At 44.9% G+C, this 27,821-nt stretch overlaps 2 protein-coding genes across 3 annotated transcripts in view; one reads left to right on the top strand and one right to left on the bottom strand.

Annotated features, from left to right (window-relative positions):
• The window catches only part of DNAI3 (dynein axonemal intermediate chain 3), a gene marked incomplete at its 5' end in the record, with an annotated part of 31,935 nt that extends 29,424 nt beyond the window's left edge, over nucleotides 1-2,511 (top strand). The window contains 1 exon segment of the mRNA XM_080603074.1: nucleotides 3-2,511. Within this exon segment, the coding sequence (XP_080459200.1) occupies nucleotides 3-74 (72 nt within the window). The 3' untranslated portion in view covers nucleotides 75-2,511.
• On the bottom strand, nucleotides 2,320-27,557 carry SYDE2 (synapse defective Rho GTPase homolog 2). Of its 2 annotated transcripts, none has more exons than XM_080603076.1 (7): nucleotides 27,289-27,557; nucleotides 23,760-24,479; nucleotides 15,672-16,771; nucleotides 13,371-13,497; nucleotides 9,102-9,283; nucleotides 8,410-8,641; nucleotides 2,320-4,815 (listed from the first exon to the last, which is right to left on the bottom strand). In XM_080603076.1, the coding sequence occupies exons 1-7, from the start codon at nucleotides 27,392-27,394 to the stop codon at nucleotides 4,313-4,315; spliced, it is 2,970 nt and encodes a 989-aa protein (XP_080459202.1). In that variant the 5' UTR covers nucleotides 27,395-27,557; the 3' UTR covers nucleotides 2,320-4,312. The 2 variants fall into 2 exon arrangements, with proteins under 2 accessions (XP_080459202.1, XP_080459201.1); XM_080603075.1 differs by having other exon boundaries at nucleotides 23,760-24,482.
• Nucleotides 27,558-27,821: the final 264 nt, after the last annotated feature.

Here is a 27,821-nt window from a genome sequence, read left to right on the forward strand (position 1 = left end):
AGCTCCATGGATCTAGAAGAAGACTTCTTATTTCAAAAGACAGTTTCACTGTTAAGAAAAACCCTGTACCGTGAGACTGGGAAGAAGGTGAAGGGGTTAAGGTCTGGCAGCAGAAATAGCAGATGCGTCTCTGGCTTATCAGATTTATAGATTTATTCTGTAAAATCCCTGAATACCCACTTCTGCTGGGGATGTTCCCCTTTATTTTTAGAACATCTGAATAACTGCAGCTACATTTCTTGCCTGTGCATTAATAAAAAAAAAACATATACATTATGCATCTGGGAAAAACAGATCGAAGACCTGAAGTTTCTCTCTGCGAACACAGGTCCCCAGCAGCTTAAGCCAACCCCAGGCCACACTGCCACCCCCTCTACATCCCACACAACCCGTACCCATCCCTTGCCCACTCCTCTAAGAAGCCAGTTTAGGAAGCCTGGAAAAGGTGGAGAAGCGATTCGGTGCCAGCCGGAGCAGCCACACAGCCCTGCACACCCGTAACAGCACAGGCACACGGGACTCGGCCGCACCACAGGGCCAGGGCTGCTGCAGCCCAGCCCAGCACCACGGAGATCGGCACGTTAGAGACCTACCAGGGAGGCTAAACCAGATAATCAATTACAAACCAATTCCTGGGCGTTACAACAAGTCCTGATGACCACATGCAGTCACGAAGGTCCATCTAGCTTACCAACAGCTCCCCAGGAGCAGCCAGTAACTGTGGTTGGAGGGAAATAGTAAAGAGCAGGTAAGCCCAGCAAGTCCTTTTCCTGTTACAGCCTCACAGCCTTCTCCAGTCACAGATGTGAAGTCTTCCCTAACTGGCAAGCAGCATTTGGACAATCCTGTTCAAACAAACAGCAATGGATTAAAATACCATGAATTACCCTAGTATATTTCTGAACCCGTGTTCAGTGTATTATATCCTTAACATTTGGCAACAAAGAGTTGCACAGACCTACACAACTCATTTCCTCTTTTCCCTGGGGAAACCTTACAAACTCATTATCTTATCCAAATCTTACAAACTAAGATTCTTGGCTACCACCCAGGCCAGCATATGTACATCATTGGCCAGGCCCAAAAACACCAGAAAAAACACTACCTGTGTATAACAATTTGCCTCTGTGATTTTGGTGCAAATCTTGGAACTGTTTCTGTGAGAGCACCTGCATTCATCCTCTTCACCTGGGAGCTTGCACCTGCAGGAAGTCCAAGCACCCCAAGGACATCAGCTCTGAACTCAGCTGCAGGCTCTGCCCACTGCATTTAACCGCTTCCAGTCACGGTAGCAACCCCTGCAGAACAGAAGCTGCTCTATAAAGTCAGGCCAAGTTACACCAAAGAGTCAACAATAACCATTAGTACTCTATGAAAAGCTTCTGGCCATGCCCACAGGGTTCAGTAGGAGCTTTGCCCTGCAAAGCCCAACAGCCCAAGGCTGTCCTTTTGAATACACAATGCTCGTTACTATCTTGGTAGAAGCACATTATTTTAATTTCCTCACTTGGTGTTTGTAGATCAGGGTAATTCCCACACCAATCTTGTTCCTTAAGAATCTGCAACAATCCGAAAAAGGACGCAACTTGACTTATATAAGATTATATAAGTAACTATATAAATATAATAGTATCTAAGAGTGCATGTATGTATGCCTCATATGAAGTACAACATAAAACAAAAATACCACTCAGGAAATATCTCATTAAAAGAGGGATTTCTAAGATACAAAGTGTGTTGTACGGGTTGCTATAACTAGAATAAAAAACAAATCAAATGTTTCATTTGAGTAATACCAATACTAAATTGTCTTTGCTTTACTATATTTTAATTATCTAATTAGATTAACATTAATACAGTTTTATCAGGTCATTATTTCCCATTGCAAGATTACAGTATTAAAAGTTGACAGAACAGCACAGTGCTGTACTGAGTGACGTCTTCCTGCAGGAAAAGCTCCGACGTATTCAAAGGCACTCATTTGCATAATCTTGATTACTAAAAACAACTAAAAATGAATATACCGTTTATCAAATAGCTTTAAAAAACACAAACACCTTTTAACTAGTGCTAGTAAATTCACATACCCAGTGCAAGACAGGCTACGATCAAAAGCATCAGCATCCTGCAATAAAATAAATAAATAAAGACAGAACTGCTGCCAAAACACTAGTTTGATGACTTCTTGAGAATATTATTCCTTTTGGATTTGAGGACATTTTCTCGTTTTTTTTTTTTTTTTTTAAATTGTGTAACTGAAATGCTGATCAATCTAGAGAAGACGCAGGTTCAAATAATCAGTAACCATGCTTAGTCGTATTTTGTTCTTAATTCAAATTTTATTTAGAATTAAAATTTATAGTTTAAAATGTATGCACATTCTGTAGGTATAAAAGTTTAAAAAAATACATTGATTTATTGATAAATGCTTCAGGTTAAATTTACATTTTCATACATTATCATTATATTGCAATAATTGTTTTGCATCTTTTAACACTTACAAAAAATAAATTAATGAGATTGAATAAACAATTTGAAACCATTTAAAAATAATTCCTTAGAAAAGAGGGATGAAGTTTGTCATAACAATTCTTAATTCCTTGCTATTGTAAATAAATAACTCTTCAACTAAGCAATACAAGGAAGTCTGGGTTGGCAGAAAAGCACTTACCCACGCGGAGACTAGAAAGCCATGGCGGGATGCCAACATCGTACCGAAAACATGGAAATAATTCTAACCTGCCAGTTGACAAAGACTTGACATCTCAGAACAAATAACCACCTCACCACCTCTCCCCCAACTCCCCCGCTCCTCACCAAGGGTGACCTGTAAAGGTAACTGTATGTAATTTGGTAATTATTCTTAATTAAACAAAGATTGTGTTTTGTTACCATCAAATGTTTAATTACTCACCACACACCAATGACTAAAGATAAAAGTTGATCTGACAGCATGCTGACAGCTGAATCTAACGGAGCCGCAGCAAACTGCGATCCCACTGCGGCTCCCCAGGGGTAACACCACTCTGCCCACTCGGCCCCGTGGGACAGCCCAGGTGTCCATTTTGGGGCGATTAACTAAAGGCTCCGAAAAATTAACTGCTGCTGTGCAGAATCTGAGCTCACATCTCCAGAGGGCTCAAACACTGCTACCAGCAGCCAGACGGTGCCAGTTCAACACAAACACAGGAAACTCTGGAGCAAAAAGAAGTGTCAAAGCATCGAGAATATGGGAAGAGGTTACAGGGACAAACCAAAAGCCTTTAAAATAGAAAATAATCACCTTTCAGACCTTCTTTACATGAAAAAAAAAAATATAGAAAAATCTGAAGAACAAAAAATAAAGAATCATGCCTTAATCTTCTTGCTGTGCATGCTGGTCACCCTTAAAGCCAGCAGAAAAGTTCACTGCCAGAAACCCTAGAAAATCCTTACAATTGATCTGAAAGGGTTGTAGGGTTTTGATTTGGGGGGGGAGGGTTAACAGTCAACACCTGCAAACCAATGACCTGCAACACGAAGTCATTTATATTAATCATTCACCGTGCCTTCTCTCTGAACACGTTTCTGTGCATAAATCAAATGCTGTGCTACTCCAGGGGTAGCTTCATCTTGGCTTCACCGAACGAGTCCTTTGAGAAATGGGGCTGTTTCAAAATTCAGAGACCTTTACTTTCCAAAGGCTGCTACAGAGACATGCACATTTATACACAGATGTATACAAGGTTAGAAAAATATTTAATTTTAGCTTGTTTAAATAATTATTGAAAAGTGTTAATACATGAATACGTTAATATTTGTACAATTAAAACTTTATATATAAATATTTTATATATATATAAAGCATTTTTCATAGCAGCCATTGCATATATAGTAAAATGAGTCTATCTAAAGTTCATGCCGCAAAACTCAAGCCAAGCAGCATAAATCCTCTTCCAAGAGGAACTTCTGTACCAGAGCTAAAGTTTCAGGAACAAGGATTCCTGCTGTTAGACAGCAGAGATGTTGATTTCTCCTCTGTCAGATATTGCCCAAACCACCTAGGTGCGTAGCATTTTCAGGGAGAAATGCTACTACATGGAATCACTTTATGGTTTCCAAGCTTCAGCCTTAAACACCAGAATCAGGCCAACACGTTCTTCTACCGAGAACGCAGAAATATAACGGAATGCCTTGAAACAGACTCGTTAACAGACTGTGGGCCATGGTCTCATGGCAGCTCGTCCAAGGGCACCGGCACCCCTCACAGCACTGCGGGGGAAGCCCGGCGAGGGGCAGAGGCACTGCAAGGAGGCATCGTGCAGGCCAGGGCTTAGCAACTCATGTTTAGTTTGTTTTTGTTGAGTTCCCTTTCCAGGTTTCCTATCAGGGTATCGATACTTTCCTGTAGGTCTTTGAGGTTTGCTCTTTGGTCCACCGCCGAATCTATCGCTTGCATTGTCAGGTAGCTCTGAAACGCGTGCTCTCCGGGGACGGGCTGCGGACGCGTCGTGAGGCCGTCCGAGTCATCCACCCTGCCGCCGTCGTCTCCGCTCTCTGCATCCTCCGAGGGGACGTAATCGTAGTCTGCTTCGCTCAGGCAGTCTTTGGGGTCTGAGAAGTAGTTCTCCCCACAACCGCTCCAGTCGCCAGCGTAGCGGTTGCTCGATGGGCTGTCAAGGCCGGCCGGCCTTGGCCTGAGCACCCCAGCCATGTCAGCGCCGCTCAGATTCAGCATTTGAGGCCTTGGCCTCCTGGGCCTCAGGTAGTTCAGGGATGACGGGTGCTCTGGAAGCGTGTTCGGATGCGCCGGTTCTTGGGCAGCTGAGTGATGTACTAGAAAAAAGGAGAAATTAAACCAAATGTGGCTGAATCCACGCTGCAACGTGGAGTCCATCGCAGAGTGCCCACTGACCCCCCTGTAGTGCAGGCTGACAGCATGCAGGGACACGTGCACACTTACAGCCAACACCGTCAGGTCTTCTGCCACTCTTTGATACAAAATACTATAGGAAAACTACTGTAAAAGCTGTTTTGAAGGGTCATGCCAGATTCAAACTGCAACAGAGAAATCCTCTTTAGGAGGAGAAATCCCCCGGAGCACTGATTAAATTCACTGCGTTAGTCAAACACCATCCAGCTACGGGTCAAAGAAAAGCAGACAGCTCGGCTCACACGCTTCATCCAGGCTAAAAGAAGTAACAGAAAGCAGGCACAGCAAAAGAGGTTAAAACACAACAAAAATACCAACACTGAGAAACACCTAGAGAAGCTAAAGATGCACCAGAGCTGAACTCTCGTGTTTCTCTTTTGCCCTAATGTTCTGCACTATTAATAGAAGCTCATTTGCATTAATTTTTCTAAGCAGCCACAACCAGAGGTACACTCAGGCAGGTTTGCTGGCAGCGTTACCTGAGCCCACGATTACACAGCACAAGTTACTAACAGTCTCCTCCACTGTTACCGGCCTCCTACAGTAAACAGCACAAATATTTTTACTGGCCTGTGCCTATTAAATGTCTGAACTGCAAAACTTTTCTTTCGGTTTTAAACAGACCATTACCTCCTGTAATTAGACGCAGAGGCTTTCTACGTGCGCTCACTGCTGAAAGCACGGCGTGCACCAACACACCTCATTCAGCATCTGACCCATTTTCCCTCAGACTCCTCACAGGCACAGGCTCAGCCCCGAGCCCTGCCAAACATTGCTCTCACACTACAGGTCTCCCCGGGGGACTTTAGCCTCGCTTTACGTCTTGCATGGTAACGTGCAATAACTATCACTGCTTTTTTTTTTTTTTGCCTGCCTCTCCTGTAACAAAAGCCCTTCTGTTTAGACTATGCTCCATTAAGACGAAGGGGCATGGGTTAACAATAACTTGCCAGTATTGCATGTTCTAACCAAACAAGGACTTACTTGTCTTCAGTTGGAAAAATACGGAAATCGAAGTATTGCACAACATGTTGGTTATCAAGCTGTCCCCAGCTCCTGGAGATTAAATGGAAGAGACCAGACTGCGATCCCTCCCTCAGGTCCAGCTGCTCTGTTCACACCACACCAAGTGTTTGCTCGCTCACATCTCTGCACTCGTATTTACCTCAATTTTAGCAGCGTCCTGCACACCTTTTTCTTTCAAGCCGAGGGATTAAGACTTTTCTTCAAGGTGAAGAAGAGCTCTACTACTTACCTTACTCTCACCTCCTCGACAGTAATGCATACTCCTACGGACAAAGCTGCATCTACCTGCCTTTGTTCCCCACAGCACTCACGCCATGAACTATCCCCAAAGTGTCACGATGAGCTTCTGTGCAGTATTGTTTCTGTGCAGTATTTGCTGCCCACGCAGCTCTTTATCCCTTTTTCCACCCACCTTTCCCACCTCTCTCGCACTGCCTCATGGAAGTGACTGAAAACTTAACTTCTGGTGCCCGGTGGCTCTGGGGCTGCCCAGTTAGTGCTGACAAGGGCACACACATCAAGCCAGCTTCTCTGGCTCTTCTTTTCAGCCAGAGGCAGGTTTCCGTGGGGCTGCACTGAGCAGACCGGTCACCAGGCAGCTTCCCAGAGGTTTTGACCCAGAACGTGGTTGGTGCGTGCTTGTCACAGCCGCCCAGTGAGCTGTCACCCAAGGCAACTCCAGGGCACGGGCACGGTCAGGTCAGCAGAGTGTGAAAAAAGAAGTCTAAAAAGCACTGCCATTTACTTTGTCTACAGGCTGCTTTCTAATGGAAGCAGTCCATTAGGAAATCAGACTTCCAGGGGGAGGAAGAAAAAAACAACACACAACGGAGACAATATTTGTTCTTCCCTCAGGACATTTACTGTCCACGCTGACTTTTTTGCCAAACTCATCTCTCCCATTGCTAAGAAATGGAGGCAGAAGCAGGTGCTTGCAGCCAGCCAACTGCTGCAGGCACTCTTGCCAAGGAGGTTTTCAGCAGAGGATGGAGCCCTGGGATGCACCCAGCGTGCTGACTGTTTGTACTAGGAACAAAGATCGTGACGGCTGCACGCACTGTCTCACCCAGAATGTTCTGAAAAGCAGACCTCCTCCTCCTCATGTAAAAATAAGTTTAAGAACACAGCATCAGACACATTATTCCTTTAGATTAACTGTAATTGTTTCATTGGTGCAGAAAATTAGCAGTTTCCCAAGAGCAATTACTATGCTCTAAAAGGGAACAATTAAGAAGCTGCTAAGATGAGCTGCATCTTCTCTTTGTCTCAAGAACTTAAGGATTTACACTGTTCATGTTTGGGAAACAAATGTTAAAATACTCAGGGTACCAAAAAAAAACCCAAACCACCAGTTCTCCACACCATCAGTGAAACCACTGTGAAAAAGGAAGGTACTACAGCACAGAACAACAGATCCACCATCTGTACAGAAAGGAAACTTTCAACAACTATTTGGCCAAAGAGTATCTGAAAACAAAATTAAGCCCGTTGGATCTAATGTTGAGTTGTTTCACAGCGTTATCCTCAAACTTAACTGAAAAGCTCCAATCCCTTTGTCTGCTCTTGATTTACGGCAGTGCTTAGTGCGATTCAACAGCAGAAGAAATGCAAAGGAATTCACTGTGGGTTGAAATCCAAGGCTCACTGATGCCATTGTATTTCCACTTATGTCTCCCCTAATCGCCAAGGAAATTTGAACACTGTATAGGCATCGTCCATTTGAAAGGAAGATCTTAGCAGAAATAATTGCCTTCACTTGTACTTCAGTAGTTAATTAAGGCTGGAATTTGATTTCCTTTCTTATTGGGAACTGACTGCAAATTGGGCAAAACCATACAACCTCTTAAGTTTGAAGGGGGAGATAAAAGGTACTTACCTTTTTTTTTAAAAAAAAAAAAGTCAAAAAAAGCAAACAAAACAAAACAATCTACAGAAATCACCACACACGCAACATTTTTCCTTATGCAAAGCTCTGGAGAAACTACCAGAACCTGCATAGCTCCTACTGTAAGGAGCAACTCTGCCAAATTACAAATGTAGAAATAAAGTAAACCATTGAATCCCATACACTCAGAATCCTGAATGGTAGAAGCATAAAAGCAAGGGAAAAAAAAGAAGAAAAACACTGTAATTCAGATGTGGAGACATTATTATTACTGGGTCTGCTTTCTCTGGTGCCTTTACTTACATAAAGCACTTTTCACTGCTTCTTATGTTACACTCAAACACTGCCATTTGGTGAGGAAGTAACTAAAACAACAAACTTCCCATTAAGCGAAGTGACTGAGCACAAAGAGTAGATTATATACTTGTCATGATTTCTTTACGTTTATAGGTGATGCCACAGTACCTCATATTTTAAGAATCCTGATGCCGCCTAATTATCCCGTGACTTAATCTACACTGACACACAGTAAAAACATACAGCAGTGGCTTGACATTTTCCTCTGATCAGGCTCATGAAACAGTACCTGGCCATAGCTGGAGTAAATAGTGAAGAACTTCTATGTGTTTTTTGAAGTCCAGGGCACTAGCAAGCTCCTCTGAGTCTGTGAAGACTCTGTTGTTATGGTTGGTGGTCTCCTGCTTCTGGCTCAGTAACACTGGCCCAAAACACACAGCTAAGTTCTGGCACGTCATCTTATTTACTTCGTGGTAAGAAGCCACCAGTTTCAGGTGATCCAACAGCATCCTCAGGGTAGCCTGAAAGAACAAAATATTAGATGAGGCAGTGCTGACATCCTAACATCGTTGCTCTAGAGGGATAAGACCAAGATTCATAGCTTCCAGAAGTCAACTTGCTTTACTAAAAAAGGACTTGTTGCTAACTGTCTGCCAACCCACTCCTGCTTTAAATGGGAATGACTTACCTGAAATCCATAAAGCAGTGTAATTTTAACTGCTTAGCTTGCAGGGACAATGCACAAAGGTACATTTTAATTAAAGTTATGTCCAGGTACCTTCACTTTCAGCTGTAAAGCTCTCCTGTATCTTTACCATAGGAAGTATTTTCAAAGACTTGGAGCATCAAAAATCCACGTGGACTATTAAGTCAGAAAACTGATGCACACGTTTTGACATGTTCTAAATACAGTGTGAAAATGCTACTTTATTTTCTGGAGCAAGCAATTTACCATCACTTGACCTTGTTAACACCACTCACCTTCTCAACATCTGGCAGGCAATCCAGAAGCGCCACTGTGTGCTCAGAGTCACTTGGGTCATTTTCACAACCACTCGCTGCCATTTTCAGGGGATTTTTCACCATGGCATCCACCACTGCCTCATAGAGCTGCTTAGTTATGAGGGGAGAGGGTAGCTCTCGCAGGTAATCCTTTAGGACACCTTCAGAAAGGACACAAGGATAGCTGCTGTTAGCAAGCCGCAGGTTCACTGATCAGAATTGGTTGGGAGCACTAAGGCACACAAAATTCACCCATCTCATGAGAAAATCCTCCATGCCCGTGACAAATCTGGGAGAAAGGGGAACTGCTGTGAGGGACTGGTTCAGGCACTGGCCACAGCTAGGAGGCTGCTGAGAACTGAATGTTTGCACTTCTGTAAGTTGGTTTTAAAGGCTGGCTGGTACTTCAGTGTGAGCGGGGTTTCAGCAACTGTAAGAAGAAAACCCAACACAAGACTCCAACCAGCAGCAGGCACGTGAACATAACACCGTCAGGGGCAGCAAATACTACCACAGTCTGCTGTTTAACAAAGCACAAGTTTGTATGAACTCAGTCTTTATAACTTAGTTGCTAACAACTGTATCGCAGCGGGCTTTCTTACGAGGCTGTTTCTAAAAAAGAAATATGGGGAATGGAGTTAACATTTTCCCCTTCACAGCCATGTTTACATGCAGAATACAAGTAAAAGTTGGCTTCTCTCTGTATAAATGTTTTTACCCCTCAAAAAGGCTGCATCTCTATCAACGCAGACATCCACGTCGCACTGCATGAGCAGTGCTAACTGGGCAGCACCACGCACTGGAGCGGTCGGACCATCAGTTTGAGGAGTGGGGCAGCCAAACAAAACTTGGGTCCGTGCAGAGCAACACCCAGCACACAGCAGCCCGCCCCGAGCTTAAAATGGGCACATTCCAGCAGGAACGTAAAATCCCAAAACAACCATCTGTGTATTTTCCTGAAAACATATTCCCCTGGGCCTTTCTGTTTGCTTTGTTGGTGGTGGTGGTGGTGTTTTAATGCAGAGCAGTTACAGAAGTGGCAGATTCTTATGTTTTTGTTCAGTAACTTACATTCCCTCACCAAATTTTATTTCTTCCTCTCATTTTAGAGGCTCATGTCCCACGCGTGGATTAACTGGTCAAAATATGTCTGAGACAAATGTGGCAGGAGCTGGAGCAGCATATGACAGGTCGGGGTGCTTTTCCCTTTTCCATAGGCAGAACACTAGCAAGAGACGCTGACTTTATCAGGATTTGGCGGGGGAGGCTGAGGAGGCTGACATCAGAATCAGCTTACAGCAGGAAATGAGTAAAAAGGTATGGCTTAATCACATCAGCTTACACAGTTGCAACATTCGTAGCCGTCTGTTACCAATAACCTGAGAGGAATTCCTGCGGCAGCATCCACAACCACAGGACTTCTACCTGCCAAAAGACTTTCTCCCGTTTAACCCCGGATAGGAGGCTCGTTTGGGAGCCACAAATGCCCTCTGACCTTTCTAAATCTTTCTGCTATTCACTCTGCCAAATTAGCCCCGTAGGAGGCTGCTGTTATTTTCCAGGAACCTATGCTTCCCACTGCTGGCTGCCAACCCCCTAACACGTTCTCCTTGACACAACCCCTCACCCCACAGAACAAATTTAGACGGCAAGCTGAAATTGCCATCCACTTCATTAATTCCTCATTTTTCTGACCCACTGAGCTGTTAACAGTAATACACGCTTTACTCAGAGGTATGAATTCACACGGATGAGAACAGACATGATGCAACAACACTGCTACCGGTCAGTTCCTAAAATTGGCAGCGTGCTTGATTTTGGGCCACGAGCACACTTAATTGTGTGTAAGCCTCTGCCAATCCCAGGAGCAGTTCTCAGTCGAGATTTAATCATTAAATGTTCATTCTTTGGTCTTTGGATAGCTGTCAAAAAAATATCTTTATAATCTTCTAAAAAAACAGTGCTACTCAAATTTCAAACAGGACACAAGAAAGCACTCCTCTTCAAACCTGCCAAGAGTTACACTGAGAATTCGTACTGCACGGAACACATGTTTTGGCTTAGAGGAGTATGAATCATGTGCACCAGCCTCAGCACTGCAAGTGCAGCAGCAAAGCACCAGGGCGAACACCCCCCATCAGCCAGCCTCCCCAGGCATACGCGGGATTTTGTACTGTGGGCATTTTCATTCCTAGTGCTAAGCACAGCGGGTTCCTCGGGTCTGCCAGCAGCAGTCGCAGGCTCACCTTTACGTCCAGCCCCCAGAGCTCGCAGTTAACCAGAGGACAGCTTACATTTTGGCCCTGCCCTGCCTGCTCCCTGCGACACGCACGCTATCACCGCATCGAGGCTTCTCAGCGCAACGCCAACACGGGCGCTGCTGGCCATTACGTGGCACAGATGCAGGGCTTCCAGGGGGAGACATTTCTTTTAAGTCATTTCTTAAAACAATTTCTCTTATAGGTAAAGCAGCAGGTAAGTACATTCTTGCAATATAGCATACAAAAAGCATAGCCAGCAGGCTTTGTGTAAGAAAGGCATCAAGGCTTTTCACTCCTATGACCCTAATTCTGGATATAAAAACAAAATTTACACTACAGCAGGATGTAGCAAAAGGAGGACTAAGAGCCCAGGATGTTCTGCACGGTCACAAGTTCACCAGCATCAACGAGGCTTACAGCAGTGGTACTGTGACACTAAAGCACGCTGCAATTTAACCATCGCATCCTAGACCCATGACAAAAAGATCAGTCAGACCAGTGCTGCTGCCCTTCCAGGGCTTTTTATCTGTACTGAGCACTCCTGCAGTACAAACTTCAGTTTCAACCAATTATGGTGGGTTTTGAGTGCACCATGTGCTCAGGGATACTAAATGCTCACAAAGTATTTCAAGTTCTTTTGTATACAGATAGGAGGAAACTCCTATAACCTTTCCCAGAATACTTCTGAAGCATTTCTGCAAACAGTTTTATTGTAGATGATTTCCTGGACCATGGGAGCGCAATGACATTTTTATAGTTGCAAAATTAAATGTCAAATACGTCAAATTTTACATCAGCCAAAAATTTGCATCAACCAAATATCTGCCTGACATTGGTCTGCTTACAAGTCAACATCAGACTGCTTCTTCTGTTTGGCAGAGATTTTTTTTTCCCCCTTCTGAGTTCATTTATTAAAATTGGGAAGAGGTTTTCAATAATAACAACGTGATTTTAGAAATCATTGCTGCCCTTTTTCATGAACTTACATGTAAAGAGAAGAAAAATATTAAGTTATAAGACTGTCTGTATTATTTACTTCTACTATTCACCTTCTCTTAAAAAAGGATGCCTCGTACCAGAGTGAAGCATAAACACAAGATTCTGCTGCTGCGAATGCTCGTGCTCGAGAGCAACACCGAATCCAACAGCAAAGCCAGCCAAGGCGAGTCAGGTGAACAGACTAGCTGGATGTTCTTTACCAAAAGGTCTATTTAACTAAGTAAATGTCACCAGGTAATATCTCCCGACACTACTTTGCATAATTATGAAATGTACTGAACACAAAATGAATTCCCAACATGCTGGAATGAAATTAACAGTCAAACAGGACAGAACTGTCCAATACCTCTGAATGTCCCAAAGTGTTCAGGCACAGAAAATTTATACCCACTGCTGTTACGTGACATTTTTCCATCACTGGATGCATAGGAAATGAATGTTATTGCCTGATAGCCTGCAGTAATTAATGTACTCTGTGATCCCTTAAATTAGATCAACTTTGGTTTACGTAACAAATATCATCAACAGTTTTAGAATTGTTCCACCTTTAAGCAACGACAAAAAAACACCTCAACAACTTCAGTTGTACTGTGCCGCTCCTGTGAAAATGCTCACTTAAAAAACTGATGCAAACGAAGACAAGCCTTGTAAAACATTCTGCTCCTCCGCTCCCAGTCCTTCTTACCCTTGCCAGGATCTTGCTGTGAGAGCCCCCAGCCTTGCGCACCATTACCTTCCTGCACCAAATGCCGTGTTAGCAAAATTCCACGTCCTCCTCCCTCCCAACCCCAGCTATCTGACATTTGTACATCTCCTAGGTTTGTATATCTCCAATACTCATTTTCATTTAACTTTTAGCAATACAGGGAAGTAATTAATAGCTTGTTAAATGACAACAGAAAACTAGTTCAGAGCCCAACTGCACCTTTTTGAAAATACGTTGTGCACATGTCCGGATTATGTATTACAAGTAAAGTAAACGTCTTACCTGTTATCACATTAATATCTGGGTACTGGCTTTCAGAGAGAGTAACTGCCTTGCTGTCCCTCTCAAATGCCTCTCGAAGCTCCTTCTTAACCGCTGCTGAGCCACACAACCGATACAGACCTACAACCTAGAGGCAAAAACAGTAGCCCCACATCAGTTTGCAAGCATTAGACAAGGGACTGTTGATCTGTGAGCGAATAACATCACAGTTTTGCATAACAGCAGACATCCTGAGCAGTACTTTACTGACAGAAGCCAAGTTTTAAGTCACAAGCACACCATCAAGTAATTCAAGATCATTTAGCACTTTTACATAAAACTTAGCAATACGGATGAAACATTGATTTTCCCTTTATCCTACTCATTCAGGTCACCACTGTTTTTCCTAGTGTAACTGTTTAGTTATACAACATAAAACTGGACCTTCAGCAGAAATAAATGAGGACAGACAGCATTTTGAACGTTAAGTATACCAAAGTACAGTATCCCAACATAGTTATTAATCATTAGTAGAAAAAAGTAGCCACACTACTGACTACCTGCTAACACCAAGAAATGCTATAAATCCTCTTTTAAAAATCCTTAACATTTTTCGTGCATGAATAAGCTAGACATAACTGAAACTAAACTATATTTGATGTCAGTAAAAAGAATTTCAAGAGAATTATGAATACTCCATTATGACATCCACAAGATGCTTTTCGAAAGATGGCAAGATGCTGACTTGCATGTTTCAAATTATATGGTAAGTTTTATGCAAAGCAGGGGTTACTTCGCATGTTCAAGGTGATAGGACTGAAGCCCACAACACACCTGGACTGTTACTAATTTAATGTGCTTTCACACACAAATTTTGCATTTTATCATTACTGTACTTTTCATCAACTTCATTTGTACAAAGCACTTCTGTGAGTGAAAGGAAATAAATCTTAAATATATTATTTTTATGGACTTTACAGGCAGCTGTACTGAGCTGTAAATGGCTAGTCCAGAAATGCTGTGGACTTTGGCAAACAAAAAGCCCCCAAACCTAATGCAGACCGTACTGACTTAGAACACGTATATCCAGGTTTGCAAAGAAGAGTATTTGTCTGGCCATATATTAATTCCTGTTTAAAGAAGTGGAAAGTTACTCAATGGAATTTGTACTCCATCTTTTCCAAGACTGAATGACCTAGTATTTGCCTAAGAGAATTTCTTTTAACTCCGAAGTTTTCTAATGCCATGTCTGAAATTCAGGTGGAAATGACGTACCATGACAGTAGTCTGCAGCCTATAAGAAAATAAAAAACCTCAGACAGGCACATGGTTAAAACAAGAAGTTAACAGTATATTTTGCATTTTTGATTCTCCTTGTGCAAATGCACAAATCAGATTTCATGCTCAAAAGCACCAGGTGCACGCAGACAGCTCAGATCCCAGTCGCCTCATTACCAGTGATGCCTTGATTACCCAATATCATTTGCATGACTAGGTTCTAATAAGCCCAGAATAAAATGCTGAAACCATGGGACACATATACTGTAAAGAATACAACTTCTTTTTTTCCACTGATTTGCATGTCAGGAGAAGCACTCACAATGAAAATCACAGTTATTATCAGTAATGACTTTCAATAAGTAATTACATAGAAATACTATTGCTGTCTGTATTATATGACCTAGGTTATAAGTAGCCACGTTAATCTCATAACACCTGGACTTACAGCCAAACTGCCAGCAATTTAAAATAGCAACAGTGGTAGGTGTGATCACTTCTCAATTTCACCTGAGCAGGAACACCTGTAAAAGAAACCAAGGGCTCACACATGCTAACGAGCAGTGCAGAAGTCCTCTCACCAATTTCAGGTGAGTTGCCAAGGGGAATCATCCATCCTTAGGACTGTGCATCTTCCTTTTTATTTATTTATTAATAAGGCTGTGCCTTATAAATAAAGGCTTATTTATTAATAAGGTTGTGCCTTATTTTGATGGTGACTCTACACGCTAGGGGCTGCAGGTTCATTTAACTACACCTAGTCCTAGAACACTACTGTGAGCAAGCGTACTTCTTTACGAAGGCCAAGTTGGAAGCACTGATATCACAGTCCTGTTATTGTTCACACAATACAATGACAAGTGTTCAACAAACAACAGGAGCAGCAAAAGAAATTAAAATTTAAACATGGAAAGTTTTTTTTTTAATTACCCCTTTTCCACTCACTGCTTATGTTCCGTAAGTAACAGTGCAAAGATCTGTAACAGCAGAGATCCTGGCACAGCAATATTAACAACACAAAACAGATTCAAATACGCACAGTACCTGACAGCCTCTCTTTTCAATCTCCATAATGCATTTCTGAATTAGAAGGGGTACCATCAAGCCTGTATTTTCTTTCTCTACAACTTTTCGAGCATCTACACCGAACATCACTGGCTCCCGATCTGCATCCAGACCATCGAGGGAGTTCTCCCACTGTTCCATAAGCGACAGCTTGACGTAAATAAGTCCCCTTGGCTCCAGTCTGACAGCGAGCTGATGTGTCTTTGTCACTCGAAAGAGAGTAGGAAGAGCCACAGTGCCGTGACAACACACGCGGTTTTTCCGCGGGGTGGGTTCCCAGCTGAACACCACTAGCTTTAAGTGCTGAGCATTTTCAATTTCTATGTTGAACGTGTGGTCCATATCCAGAAACGTTGTCCTGCATGTAAGCAGGGCTGTTCTTGCTTTGTTTACCGAATCAACCTGTATTGCACAAAAGACATCTTTAGAGTCTATTCTTGGTGGTTTCAAGTCTTCGGCACCATAAAAGTGAATGCTCATGAGTCCAGAGATGTACTGAGAACACTTGGGTTGATCAGAAAAGTTGTAGTGCCTGAAAGCATCAATATCTATCTCAGTTTTACCACTGTTGCTAGGAAGGCTCTCCTTTCCTTTCCCACACTTGGTTTCATGTCCATGTTTACCTGATTTTGTTATGAGTTCAGGAGAGTCACCATCACTGAGGTAACCACCTTTGCTGGAGGATTTGGAACTCCTCGAGCTTTTCTTTTTGTAGGTGTGCTGCGACGACACGCTGCTGTCGAGATGGTAACGACTTATCACGTTCCTGCTGGCAGCTGCAGTCGAGTTTCCAGAAGATGGCAAAGACGTTGTATGGCTTGTATCCCGACAGTTCCCTTTCAACAGGGAAGAAGGATTATCTGAACTATTATGGCTTGAAGTTCCCTTGACACTCAGCTTCCTGCTGAGCTCTGGCAGCTTTTTCATTTTCATTGAAAGTTTCCTCACAGTTCTGGGAGATTTAATTCTATCAGGGAAGGGCCAGTTGATGGATCCGCTTTTTTTCAAGGGACTGGGACTTGGAGGAGAAACTTCTGTTGATGGTATATCTGCCTTGTGTGCAAGTGTAACTCCAGACCCTTTAGGAAAAAAAATAAAAATAAAAATAAGTATTTTTTGAACCATTTGGTAACTGCAGTTTGCAGCTATGAAAATAAAACAATGAACTAGGGGAAAATCCGTTGATTTGTCCTAACTTTATAAACGCAATTCAGACAATCGTCAGTCAGATGGTCAAATGTTCACAAGCATGCAGAAAGCTGTATTCTGCTGACTTGTTCAGCCAAATTTGGCAGTTCATAGTCAGAACCCTGATCTGTTCTGCTTTATGGAGATGAAAGAGCCAGAAACTACAGATAAACAAATGAGCTATTTCACCACTGCATTCAGCTCAGCCCATTTGTGTTATATCCCCCTTCATCCAAGCAGACACAACTGCATTCCTGGGGCACAGGTGCAACGACGCCAGTATCAAAGGGGAAAACACTGCATTATGACGTGCACTCCTGCCTGCGAAGCAGTTAGCTATGAAGATAACATGTCAGCATTGCCCTCTCAAGCCTAAAGGAAACAGGCTCATCCCTGGTGAAAAACACTGCTTCTTTTGCAAGGCCCTCTGTTACCCCAAAGTGTACCAAATCCTTCTCCGTGTAGATGCAGGTAGTGTCTCAGACCTCTTCTTCCATTTCTTTCAGCTCCCCTTTTCTGCTGCAGGAAGGAGGAAGAGGAACACAACAAGGATTTCTTTCTTCTGAAAGCTGCATCGTGCACTGCCACATGCCAGCAATTTTCCCTTTCCTGGCACAACCATCCCACAACAGGGCTTAGTTATACAGTTCCCAAGTGACATCCTTGTGGCAAATCACTCATTTTTCCAAGGAAATACAAAAACTAAGTTACAGTTCAAGCCCTTCTCACTGTCACCAGCATGAGGCAGTGATGACTGCAGGAAAGGCAATGGATTTACATGAGTTGCTGAAGCGTGCAAGAGGGGGATTGAGGCCAGAATGATAGATACACATAAAATTTCATAAGTACATTCATTTAGAGCTACTTTTCTGTCCATCAAGAAACTGATAGTGGTTCTTGGTAGCAATAACCACCCCATCCACTCATCCCTTGGCAAACTCGAGCAGCTCCCAGCAGGACTTGTGTAGCCTTGCACACTCAGCTGTGCCAGCACGGAGCCCCCAGGCAGGCTAATCCCTGCTTGTGCAGCTGGAGACCACATGCCTGTACCATCAGTTATCCATCCCCTCGCTAACCAGGGGAAGGCAGAATCTATTCACGGCATGTAGAAGGAAAGAAAGAAGAGACTTCCTCGAGATACTCAGGAAATCATACTTTACAGCAGTTGCTTCTACAGATTTTCCTAACATTTACTGTATAAAGCCTAATAACTAAGTCCAAATCACCGTACTACTAGTGATTTTTACAATTCTCCTGCTCATCCAAATTATTTTGTCACCATTTAAGTACAACTTTTTAATACTTCACTTAGCTTAATAATATAATAGGCAATCTAGTCCTTGATCAAACTGATGTGATGCCTTTTTTTTCCTTCAGAAAACCTACAAAGACTAGTTTTAGTCCCAACAGAAGTTTGGCGTTAATAACTTTTGCAGGTAATTGCTTAAAAGAGCACCTTTGTAACAGACAGCTTCATTTATGAAGAATAACACGTTAGAATTGGTTCTCCAGTGCAACAGAGTAAGACGCGCCTTGCCCTGCGTCTCACCGAAGGTGTGCCCTCGGAGGGCGCGGGCCATTTCTAGCACGCCTGCTGTGCTTTTCTGGCAAGCAGCTGGTTAGGAACGTGCTGTTTGATAAAGTTGGACAAAGCCCCGCTTGTGCTGCGACTCGCGCCCTGGCCGTGCTGGTGGGCTGGCCTGAGGCACCCCGAAGCAGTTGGTGGCATACTCCAGCCTGCTGGCATTCATCTTCCCCTTCTGCCATGTCTCTGGCACAGGCTTAGAAAAGCAGGCCAGCGAGTTAAACTTCCCTCCATCTCATTAAAGCTGAATAGCCAATTGACACCGTGACTTCTTCGGGTCCAACTTCCGCCACCCGCAGCGCCGAACAGCTGAAATGAAACACAGGGCTGAGAGTCACGTGCCGAGTGGGTCAGCAATACCACCAGGGTCACGCCACACGCTGGCCCACTAAGGCCAGCAACGTGCTGAGGTACACACTGAGGTACTCCTTTAACCTGCAAAAAAAAATCTTCTTTTTTTTAAAACTCTGTGAAAACTACTGTTTTGACAAATTCAGTCCCTGTGTGCAAACCCACAGAATGCTTCAAGGTCAAAGAATGGAGAAATTATTAAAAGGGTAGAAAAAAAATCTCTAAGAACTCTGTAATGGTAGCTTATTTTCTTCCAATACACCGTCAAATGTACACTTATGTTAACTAAGCTGTGACAAACCCATCAACTCTGGGATCACGTTTTCGGGAGCAGAAGCGACGAACTACTTTAAACAGGCCACTAATTGCAGCAGGACGTGACTACGAAGCAGCAGAGGCCGACGGGCCGACCGCCGCCTGCTCTGCGCCACAGCGATCCTCAGAGCATCCTCTGCAGGGCCACCCCATCCCCGGGGAGAACAAGCACGTTTAACAGCACTCTGGATCACCAACCAGGCTTAAGAGTTCAGTATCTGCAAACAAGAATGAATTCCTTGCAAATATTTTAAATGTTAATGATTCTCCACGTCACACAGACCACAGCAGGCTTCGTTTGAACGCTGGCGTTGGCCCAAACTCCACTGGCCCCAATGCCAGGCACAGCTCTTTCGGGCTACTTGCACCAAGTTCTCCTCCTCTTGAGGTTTCTTTCATGGCACAAAAAGCAGCTTTGCCTCCATTTCCCCAGTAAGAGGATAAAAACAGTTATTCTGTACAAATTGGAGGCTGAAAAGGGCAATAACTACTTTAAGTGCTTTTAGTCCTCAGTTGCTACATCCCCTTGCCTCTTTCACCAGCAGGTCCTTATGGTACCTCTGCTAGACAGACCGAAGACATGCCCGTGAGGAGGCCCTCAGCCCGAGGCGTGCGTGTGGTGCCCTACAGGCCCGCTGCGGCCCCACAGAAGCAGCCGGAGCCCCCCCGGCCTGCGGCAGCCGGCCTCGCGCAGCCCTCGCCCGCCCTGCCTGAGGCTCCAGCACCAGCCCAGCCACAGCTCAGGATGCTCTGCCCCGTGACCTCGCATGGCTCGGAGGCAGCTTCGTTGCACTTTGGTGACATTTTGTCACTGACATTTCGTCACTGACCTCTCCTCCACATACCACATCATTTTTGTACCACAGACGTGACACAAATATTTCGCGTGAATGCTTTTTTGCCTTATGAAACCGCAGCTCCTTGCACTTGAAAAATAGTAAAAATCACAAAACGCATTCATCTCAAGAAAGTTAAGCAAAGAGGATTTGCAACATATGGAAGTCAGCAAACGTGATCTGCTGCCCCGTATGATCTATGTATACTGCTGGAAGCTCATTTGCAACATGCAAGCACGAGAAATATTTGCCCTCACTGGCCCCAAAAGATGCATTTATAAGCCAGGATAGCAGTCATGGCATAAGTGAAAAAAAGAGCACAGTAGTTTTATTTTGATTTAAATCAACCCCAATACATGCCAACTGTAGTTTTAGTGCACAGTACCAACCTTTGGTTCCTGCCAAGGTCCTCACAAGCTACGATGAACAAGTCCTACTAGAATGTCTCTGAGACACAGATGCACATGAAATGATCCCCCTGATTAGCTGGACACCAATCCCAACAATAAACCTTCCCAAAAACTAAAACATTACAAATGCTCCAAGAAGTCCTATTTGGAGCTCCACAATGTAAACCTGTCGCCAGAGCAGACACTACAAAGGGGTGCTATTCTTCAACATTTTGCAAGGAACACACACATCTAGCAAAACATACGGAGTACAATCTTAAACAGTTGTAAAGAAAATTTACTTTAAAATTTTGTATATGTGAAAAACTCTAACTGCAATATGAAAAGTTCACTACGTAACAAAATGTCCTTTACTTCCAATCACAACCATTTTGCCTGTGCAAGGACACATTGAACTATAAACGTGCTCCATGGTCCACTTAAATTTCCAGCTAAATTCTTCTCCCAGAGACCTAAAAGCATGAGCTGATGCTATGTTTCTACACTACTGACTCAGAATTAAATTAGCTTCTTACTGCTACCCTTTGTGTTTGTCATAAACAAAATACATTAAGTGTTTTCTCAAGCTCTGCTACAGGGTCAATTTATTTTTAGTCAGTTTCCTTTCTAAAAACCAGCACAGCTAAAATTATTAAATGAGAAATTACCTGACAAATCCTATTAACATAAATGGCATTTACTGAAGAAAGTAACCTGAATAACACCAGGAACTAATGATGTAAGTTAAGACTATGGGCAAATTAGCAATCCTACGATTATGTCTCATTTAAAAATAACATTTACAGGACGTATCTGTTTGCTACTTTTTTTGGGAAGACTCCCAATAAATTAATTCTATCTTTTAGATTTTTTTCTTTATATTTCAATATAAACTTTTCCAAAAAATAATAAAAAGAAAATCCATGACCACATTCTCTGTACAAGAGTTTGAAATCCAAATGAGGCAGCATTGTTTAAAGTTGTACAGGTTAAACCAATTGCAGCAAACGATAAAACGAACAAGATATGGATTTTGTTGGCTTTAAGAGTATACCACTTTTTTCTGCCATTGCTTCTCAAAATCTTTCTTAGATTCTAGCACTAACCAAAACTGACATATATGAAGTTCTGTTAGTAAGAAAGATAAGCAGACTCTTCCCCAAAGCAGTAACTGTGTATTTCTCAGGAGTTACTGCTTGATGTATGCAGCTCTCTACGAATATAGACATCTATTTCGTAGCAATTGTGTGTGTAATTCAAACGAGGTTCTAACACAACTGAAGTTAAATTGGCCATGTTGCCCTTCATGCGGTAATTGTGTATGGATAAGCTGTCATTTTAAATTTGACTGAAAATAACTGCAGACACCTTAACTGGACTGAAAAGAAGAACTAAACCACTTCTCCATGATAAAGCCAATTACTGAGCAGCAGGGATCCACTTCACCAATTAATCTATTCAGCCTGATCACTGTTCAAAACATGCAAAAGGATAGCTGCATTTAAAATAGCTTAATTAACTCAGTGTGCACCAAACCAGTCAGGGGAAATTCGTAACGCTTTTTTCCTGGTTTAATGAAAGACTCTTTAAAGGGGCAATTGAGCTCTCATGAATAAATGTTTCTTCAGCATGAAAAAAAAAATTTCCTTCTTGCATAAAGAGTTTTATTTTTTAAAAAGAGTCATATATCAAGAGATTAATCACCAAATTAATCAAAGGGGGTCAAACAGCCTGTAGGACGTGCTCATGCCTTTCCTCAATAACCATGCTTAATAATGACCACTCCAAAGTGCCTTGAACTTCAACCGTGAAAAAATATCATATTTCACCTATCTTGCAAGCAAATATAATTGGTCTAAGTATTCAATGCAGACTATAAAGTGAACTATTTCTAAATAAATGTTCTCAGTATACTTTGTGACTAAAAGTACATTCAGATCTGCAGTATTTCCACAAAAAGAACAAAATGTGAGCTCCCAGAAGAGAGGACAGAGTGCTTTTTCTTCCACTGTTTACAGAAGTTGCTTTGGTGCCTCTGAAAACATCTCCCATTCCCAGAAGCCATCTCTGCGCTGGAAATCCATGCAAAATAACTTCTGGCATTTACAGATTTGGGGCAAATTTTCCAGGACTGAGCACCACGGGGACAGGGCTCCTCCAGAGGGCAATGCAGAACAGGAGCCTGGTACCCAAGATTCAGGTCCTCTGCTAGCTCAGAAAGACACCAGTGCTTCCAAGTCAGTGCCCTGCCTCTCAGTGCAAGGAGGCATTTAAACCAACCCCAAAATACATGAAGCAGCTCATCGCACCTCTCTCCACTGCCTGCAAAGCAAGCCAAGGGGAACAGTCTTCAAAACTCAGGCATCCAGATGTCTACATGGTGTAACACGAACCCTCTCAGCTTTGATTGTAAAAATATTGTATATCCACACGAAGCAGATGATTACTAATGCATCTGCTTTGTACATGAAATACGGGGTGTGCTGGCAGACGAGCTGTTCTGTCGAGAAACCACATCGGTGCCAAGAGTGGAGTCTGGAGCTGCTTGTCTCCTGACTTTTATGCTAAAACTGTAACTCTCTCAACAGGATACTGGAGTTAAGGTCAAGATATAAGAAAAATCAGTAATTAAAAAAAGAACTTTTTGGATTTTCTTTTTGCTTACTTTTGTTCAGTTATTTCTGTTTGGGTTTTTTGTTTGTTTTTCTTTTTTTTAAATAGACTGGGAAAAAATCTTTAATAAGATGCTGAACTCGTATACTAATGGAATTATTAAAATGAGACTATCGAACACTCAGCCAAAAGTAACAAGCCAGTTAAAGCCATTCCTCTCCAGTCTATTAGATTAACCTGAGAGAGTCAACAAGACAGCAATTACAGAAAGCGACATGATGAATAGCATTTATAGTCTTCCAAAAAGCCTTTATTAAAAATCCCAGGCAGCAACTTCTGAAGATATTAAGCAGTTTCAAGGCTGGAACCCAAGACCTGAATCAGACACTAGCTAACAGAAAGGAAACCAAGTGTGTCCTCTCATTAACAGGCTTAAGTAAGCTCACTTTATAAAACCTTTGTTTTCAGCCAGGTGGGAGCCAAAACGAACAAGGACTGTTTTGAGTTCAGAGCTGGTTCCAGAGGGCTGGCAAGCAGGGCAGAGGAAAACCACATCCGGGCATACCAGGTGAACAAATTGACTGAAAAATCACTGTGCAGCTCTACATTTAGCAGGTATCAATATCACTGCTTGAGTCTTTTTTTTTCCTTCAAATGAACTTAACATGCACTTCCACTGGAAATTTGCTCAATGCAGACAAAAGGAGGAAAAAGAGAAAAGAGACGTAAGAAAGCCTTATTATTCCTTTAAAATATGAGAGAAGATTTTTGTCTTCCTGAACGCTCTTACCTGTTGAAGGGCACCTGAACGCAGGATTGTCTTCTGCTGCCGGCACACCCTGGATCTTGCAGGCAAACCTCTGCCGCTGCTGCTGCAGATGCTCCCCAGGGTGCAAGGCATCAGCTGGACCCAGCTCGCCGGGCTGAGCGTCCCCTGCCCGCTCTGGGGAGCCTGGGGGGCCAGCGTGGGGCCCCAGCTCCCGCCCCAAGTCCCTGCTGGGCACGCTTTTGCAGCAGCCCGCGGGGCAGTCCGTGGTGACAGGGTTATTCGCAGCAGGACGGAAGACCCGCAGGACGTCTGGCTCGTCGTCTTCAGGAATGGGATTGTACCATATTTCTCCTTCATCGTCTGCGTCGTTATCCTCACCAAAGTCGAAGGCACAGCGTCTCAGCGCGGTGGAGCCCGCGGTGCTCGGAAGGGCGCTCACGGCACCGCAGCCAGGTACGGGGCACTCCTGCCCTCCCGGGGACTTGGCAGGAGCCCTCTGAGTTTTAGGTGTAGGCTGCGGGCTGGGAGACTTGGGTAGCTGGGTGACAGCCCCCTGCATTTTCTTACATGTGCTTTCTCCCTCCGGGCAAGGGGCTCTGTGGGTGCTCTGGTGCAGCCAGTTGCGTTTCTTGGAAACAGTAATGCTGTTCATCTGTGGCCGGTGCTCGGGGACCTCGCTTACCTTCGGAGACTTGGGCTCTTTTCTGCTTCGTGGAGCTATGTAAACATTTTCAATTAAATCTGCTGTCAGAAAGAAAGGCAGAGAGAAGGGAAGACTTAGAATACCATTTCGTTTTTAACAGGACAAAGACATATGCTGTCATGTTACATTTGCCTTAGACCCCATCCAAGAGGGCAAAAGACAAGTTGATACCATCATAAAATTATACTTCAGCCTGCCAAAACAGAACGCACGTATAATTAATAAAAAGTCAGACTTGTCGGGCTGTATTTTTAACACCATGTAATTTAGATAAATGGCAGAGAGACAGCTGTGTGGAAAGGTCACGCATACTTAGACAGAAACGGCTGCCTTTTGCTCTGGTAAGTTCAGGTACAGTGGGTTTGACAAGTTGCTACCTACTATTTCTACAGTCTGTTTCTGCCACTGAAGAGCAGCCCGTGCTTTTGGTATAACGTACTGCTCAACTAGCTACCAAAACCACGTAGATTCACTTCTACATTTAAGTGCAAAACGAAGGTGAAGACCTCTGCTGTGCAGAAACCTCCAGAAAGGACTGTCCTTACCAGCTTTATCCTACACTGAAGATAGGAGCATCCCCTGATTTGTGGGGAATAAAATGAAGCACACAGTCATGAAAGGAACAAAGGTGGAAAGAGCAATCTAGAAAACTTCTTAAATAAGCCATTTTACAAGTAAATTTTCATCTAATAACTGATCAAAGTCCATTCGCAACTCCCAACTTGACACAGCTGCATTAAAACAACGGGTAAGCTTTTAATGGTGCACCACCGGGCAGGCTCCTCCCTGCCCCTGATGACTACCTCAAGGCCCTCACCTTCTCCAAAAAGCCTAAGGAACTCTGCAGGCAATATAAATAGGTGCAGCATGCAAGAACTGTGTTCCCACAAACAAAAATATCTGCCACTTCCTGCTTTTCCAGGGAAATACGGGCCCTCCTGCACGGGCTAAGCAAGCCAGCAATTCTAAACCAGAAAGCCTGCACTTATAGCACCCATAAAAAGTGCACGCGTGCCCAAGTACGCACCGATGGCACACCTGGAGCCGCGGGCTGCCCCCGGTGCTACGAGCAGCAGGCGTGCAGAGCGAGCTCAGCAGCATGCTCCACCGCGGCTGTTCTCGATGCGACCCTGGGCATCTCGGTAAGAAGCTACCTGCAGAAGCTCACCGCAGACGCGTTAATAACCCGGCAGCTTCGGCGCACTCACATAACCTGCCTGCTTGCAGAGGCACGCTGCGTATCGCGCCTGCACACAGCTACCCACTCGCAGTCTCCCAACCAGCCAGCGCGCTGCCAAGAGACATCGATTGCAAATGTTCGCTGAATCCCATCCAAATGATACACTTGCATTTAAGTCTTCCAAGCGCAGCTCTTGCAACCAATAGCTGCGTTTGCAAGTATTGCTTTCCCTTTATTCAAGCTTGGCCCCGATCCTGAAAGCCCTTGTGCCTGTTTATTTTAGTAACAAACCGTTTCGCGTGCAAGTATCTGCACAACCAGCGGTTCCACGGAACAGAGCGAGTTCTAAACATCGTGAGCTGTTACAGTAACGAGACAAATTCAAACAAATAGGAACCTTTCGGAGCTATGCAAGCGACGAACACGCTTTTTGCTCCAGAGCAAAGCTCCATTCGGAGGGACGCCGCCTGCCCTGTGCTAGTGCTCTACTCCCAGGACGTAGGGCATCCCCAAAAGCTGGCCAGGTCTCCGCCGGGCAGACCCAGCACAAACACAGAGCAAGACGACAGCTCCTCCCCAACAGGCCTTGATACAGCACTGAAAGTACATAAATAAGTAGGAGTTGGAGGTTCAGTTCACCTTCCACTCTTTCTACAGAAGATTAAATAAATCGCTAGTTAAAGCTCAAACATTACGGTAACACCACAGACGCTTTCAGAACCAGCGCCTCAACGTTTCAGCTCAGCTGAGGTCAGGATAAATATCCTGCCTATTACGCGCACACATGAAACATTTCAGCACGATGCTGGGCGCTGCTTTTCGGGCTGTAACGCGCTGGGAGCGGCTCGTCCCAGCCTCCCCACGTACGGGTCAGGACGATCCGCAGCCCTCGGCTCGGAGCAACGGCCACGGGAACGTGCTCTCCTCCCCGAGGCTCTCGGTAAAACCAGCGCACGTAGTTTTTATGTTTATTTTACGGATTTAAATGGCATTACGGATTTAAATGGCACAACAGCGAGGCTAAAGTTTGATCTGTTAGCTTTCAAATGCATTGTGTAATATAAAAAAAACTGAGACAACAAAAGCCAAGGAATGACAAACAGCCGCAAGCCAAAGAACAGCAAACGGTCATATGATAAGAAAGCGCGTGGGGACCCACACAGAACAGCGGTCTGCACTCAAGAACCAATTATTCCTAAGAAATTTTACTCCCGAGACGAAGAAGGACTGACGCGAAGATGCTGCCGCTGAGGGCTGGTTCAAGACCTAAACTTGGACGTGCCGAAGCGGACTGCCTCTGCTCTCACCAGAGCTGGAGGCTTCCCAAGGTCTGGACGCAAGGCAGACGCTTCCAGACCGCGGTAAATAACTCACTACTTCATCCACCTGGGTGCTGGCAGCTCCAGCTTAAACCCCCTCGGTTTTAGGGCTGTTTCTGTTCAGCTGTACCTCACAGGAGCCGCCACGGACCGGCGCACCTGAAGGCAGCTCTGGGGGCCGGGCGCGGGGCCGCCTTGCCCCGGCAGGGCGAGCCGGCGGCCGGAGCCTCCCCGGGCTCACCCGGCGGGCCGGCTGCTGCCAGCTCCGAGCCGCACGCGGTGCCCCCGCGGGGCGGCACAGAGGATCCGGGAGACCGAACCCCTCCTCTCGGGCGGCTTCTCACTTACCCTGCGGGGCGCAGGTCCCGCCGTGCCGGTGCCCGCCGCCCGCCGCCCCGCGCTGGGACCTCCTGCCGCGGAGCTTGGAGAGGGTCCTGCGGAGCGGCTCGGCCATGCCTGCCCGCTCGCTGCCCGCCCTCAGCGCCCGCTGCCCGGCGGCGTGCGGCTGCCGGCGGCCCCCGGGAGGAGCGGCGGCGGCCCCCGGCCGCGCTGCCCCATGGCGGCGAGGCTCCGCGCCCCCGGCTGCCGCGGCGCTGCCGCCGCGCACATACTTGGCATAGCTGAGCGGGGTGAGAGGCCGCCCGCACTGCGCATGCCCCCGCCCCGCGCCCGCCCGCCCGCCCGCCCCGGGGCCGCTCCCCGAGGGGCGCTGGGGGCCGGGGCCCGCCTCAGCGCGCGGCCCCCTGAGGTGAGGGGGGGGGGGGGGCCCGGGCCGCCCCCGGCCCCGAGCTTCGCCGTGCGCGGCCGGGGGCTCGCCGCGTGTTTTGAATACCTCTTGTCCCTTGATGTTAAATGTTTTCCTCGCCCCAAAGAGACAAAGC

The sequence above is a fragment of the Anser brachyrhynchus genome (genome assembly GCF_964034855.1).
Source record: "Anser brachyrhynchus genome assembly, chromosome: 8".
Lineage (NCBI taxonomy): Eukaryota > Metazoa > Chordata > Aves > Anseriformes > Anatidae > Anser > Anser brachyrhynchus.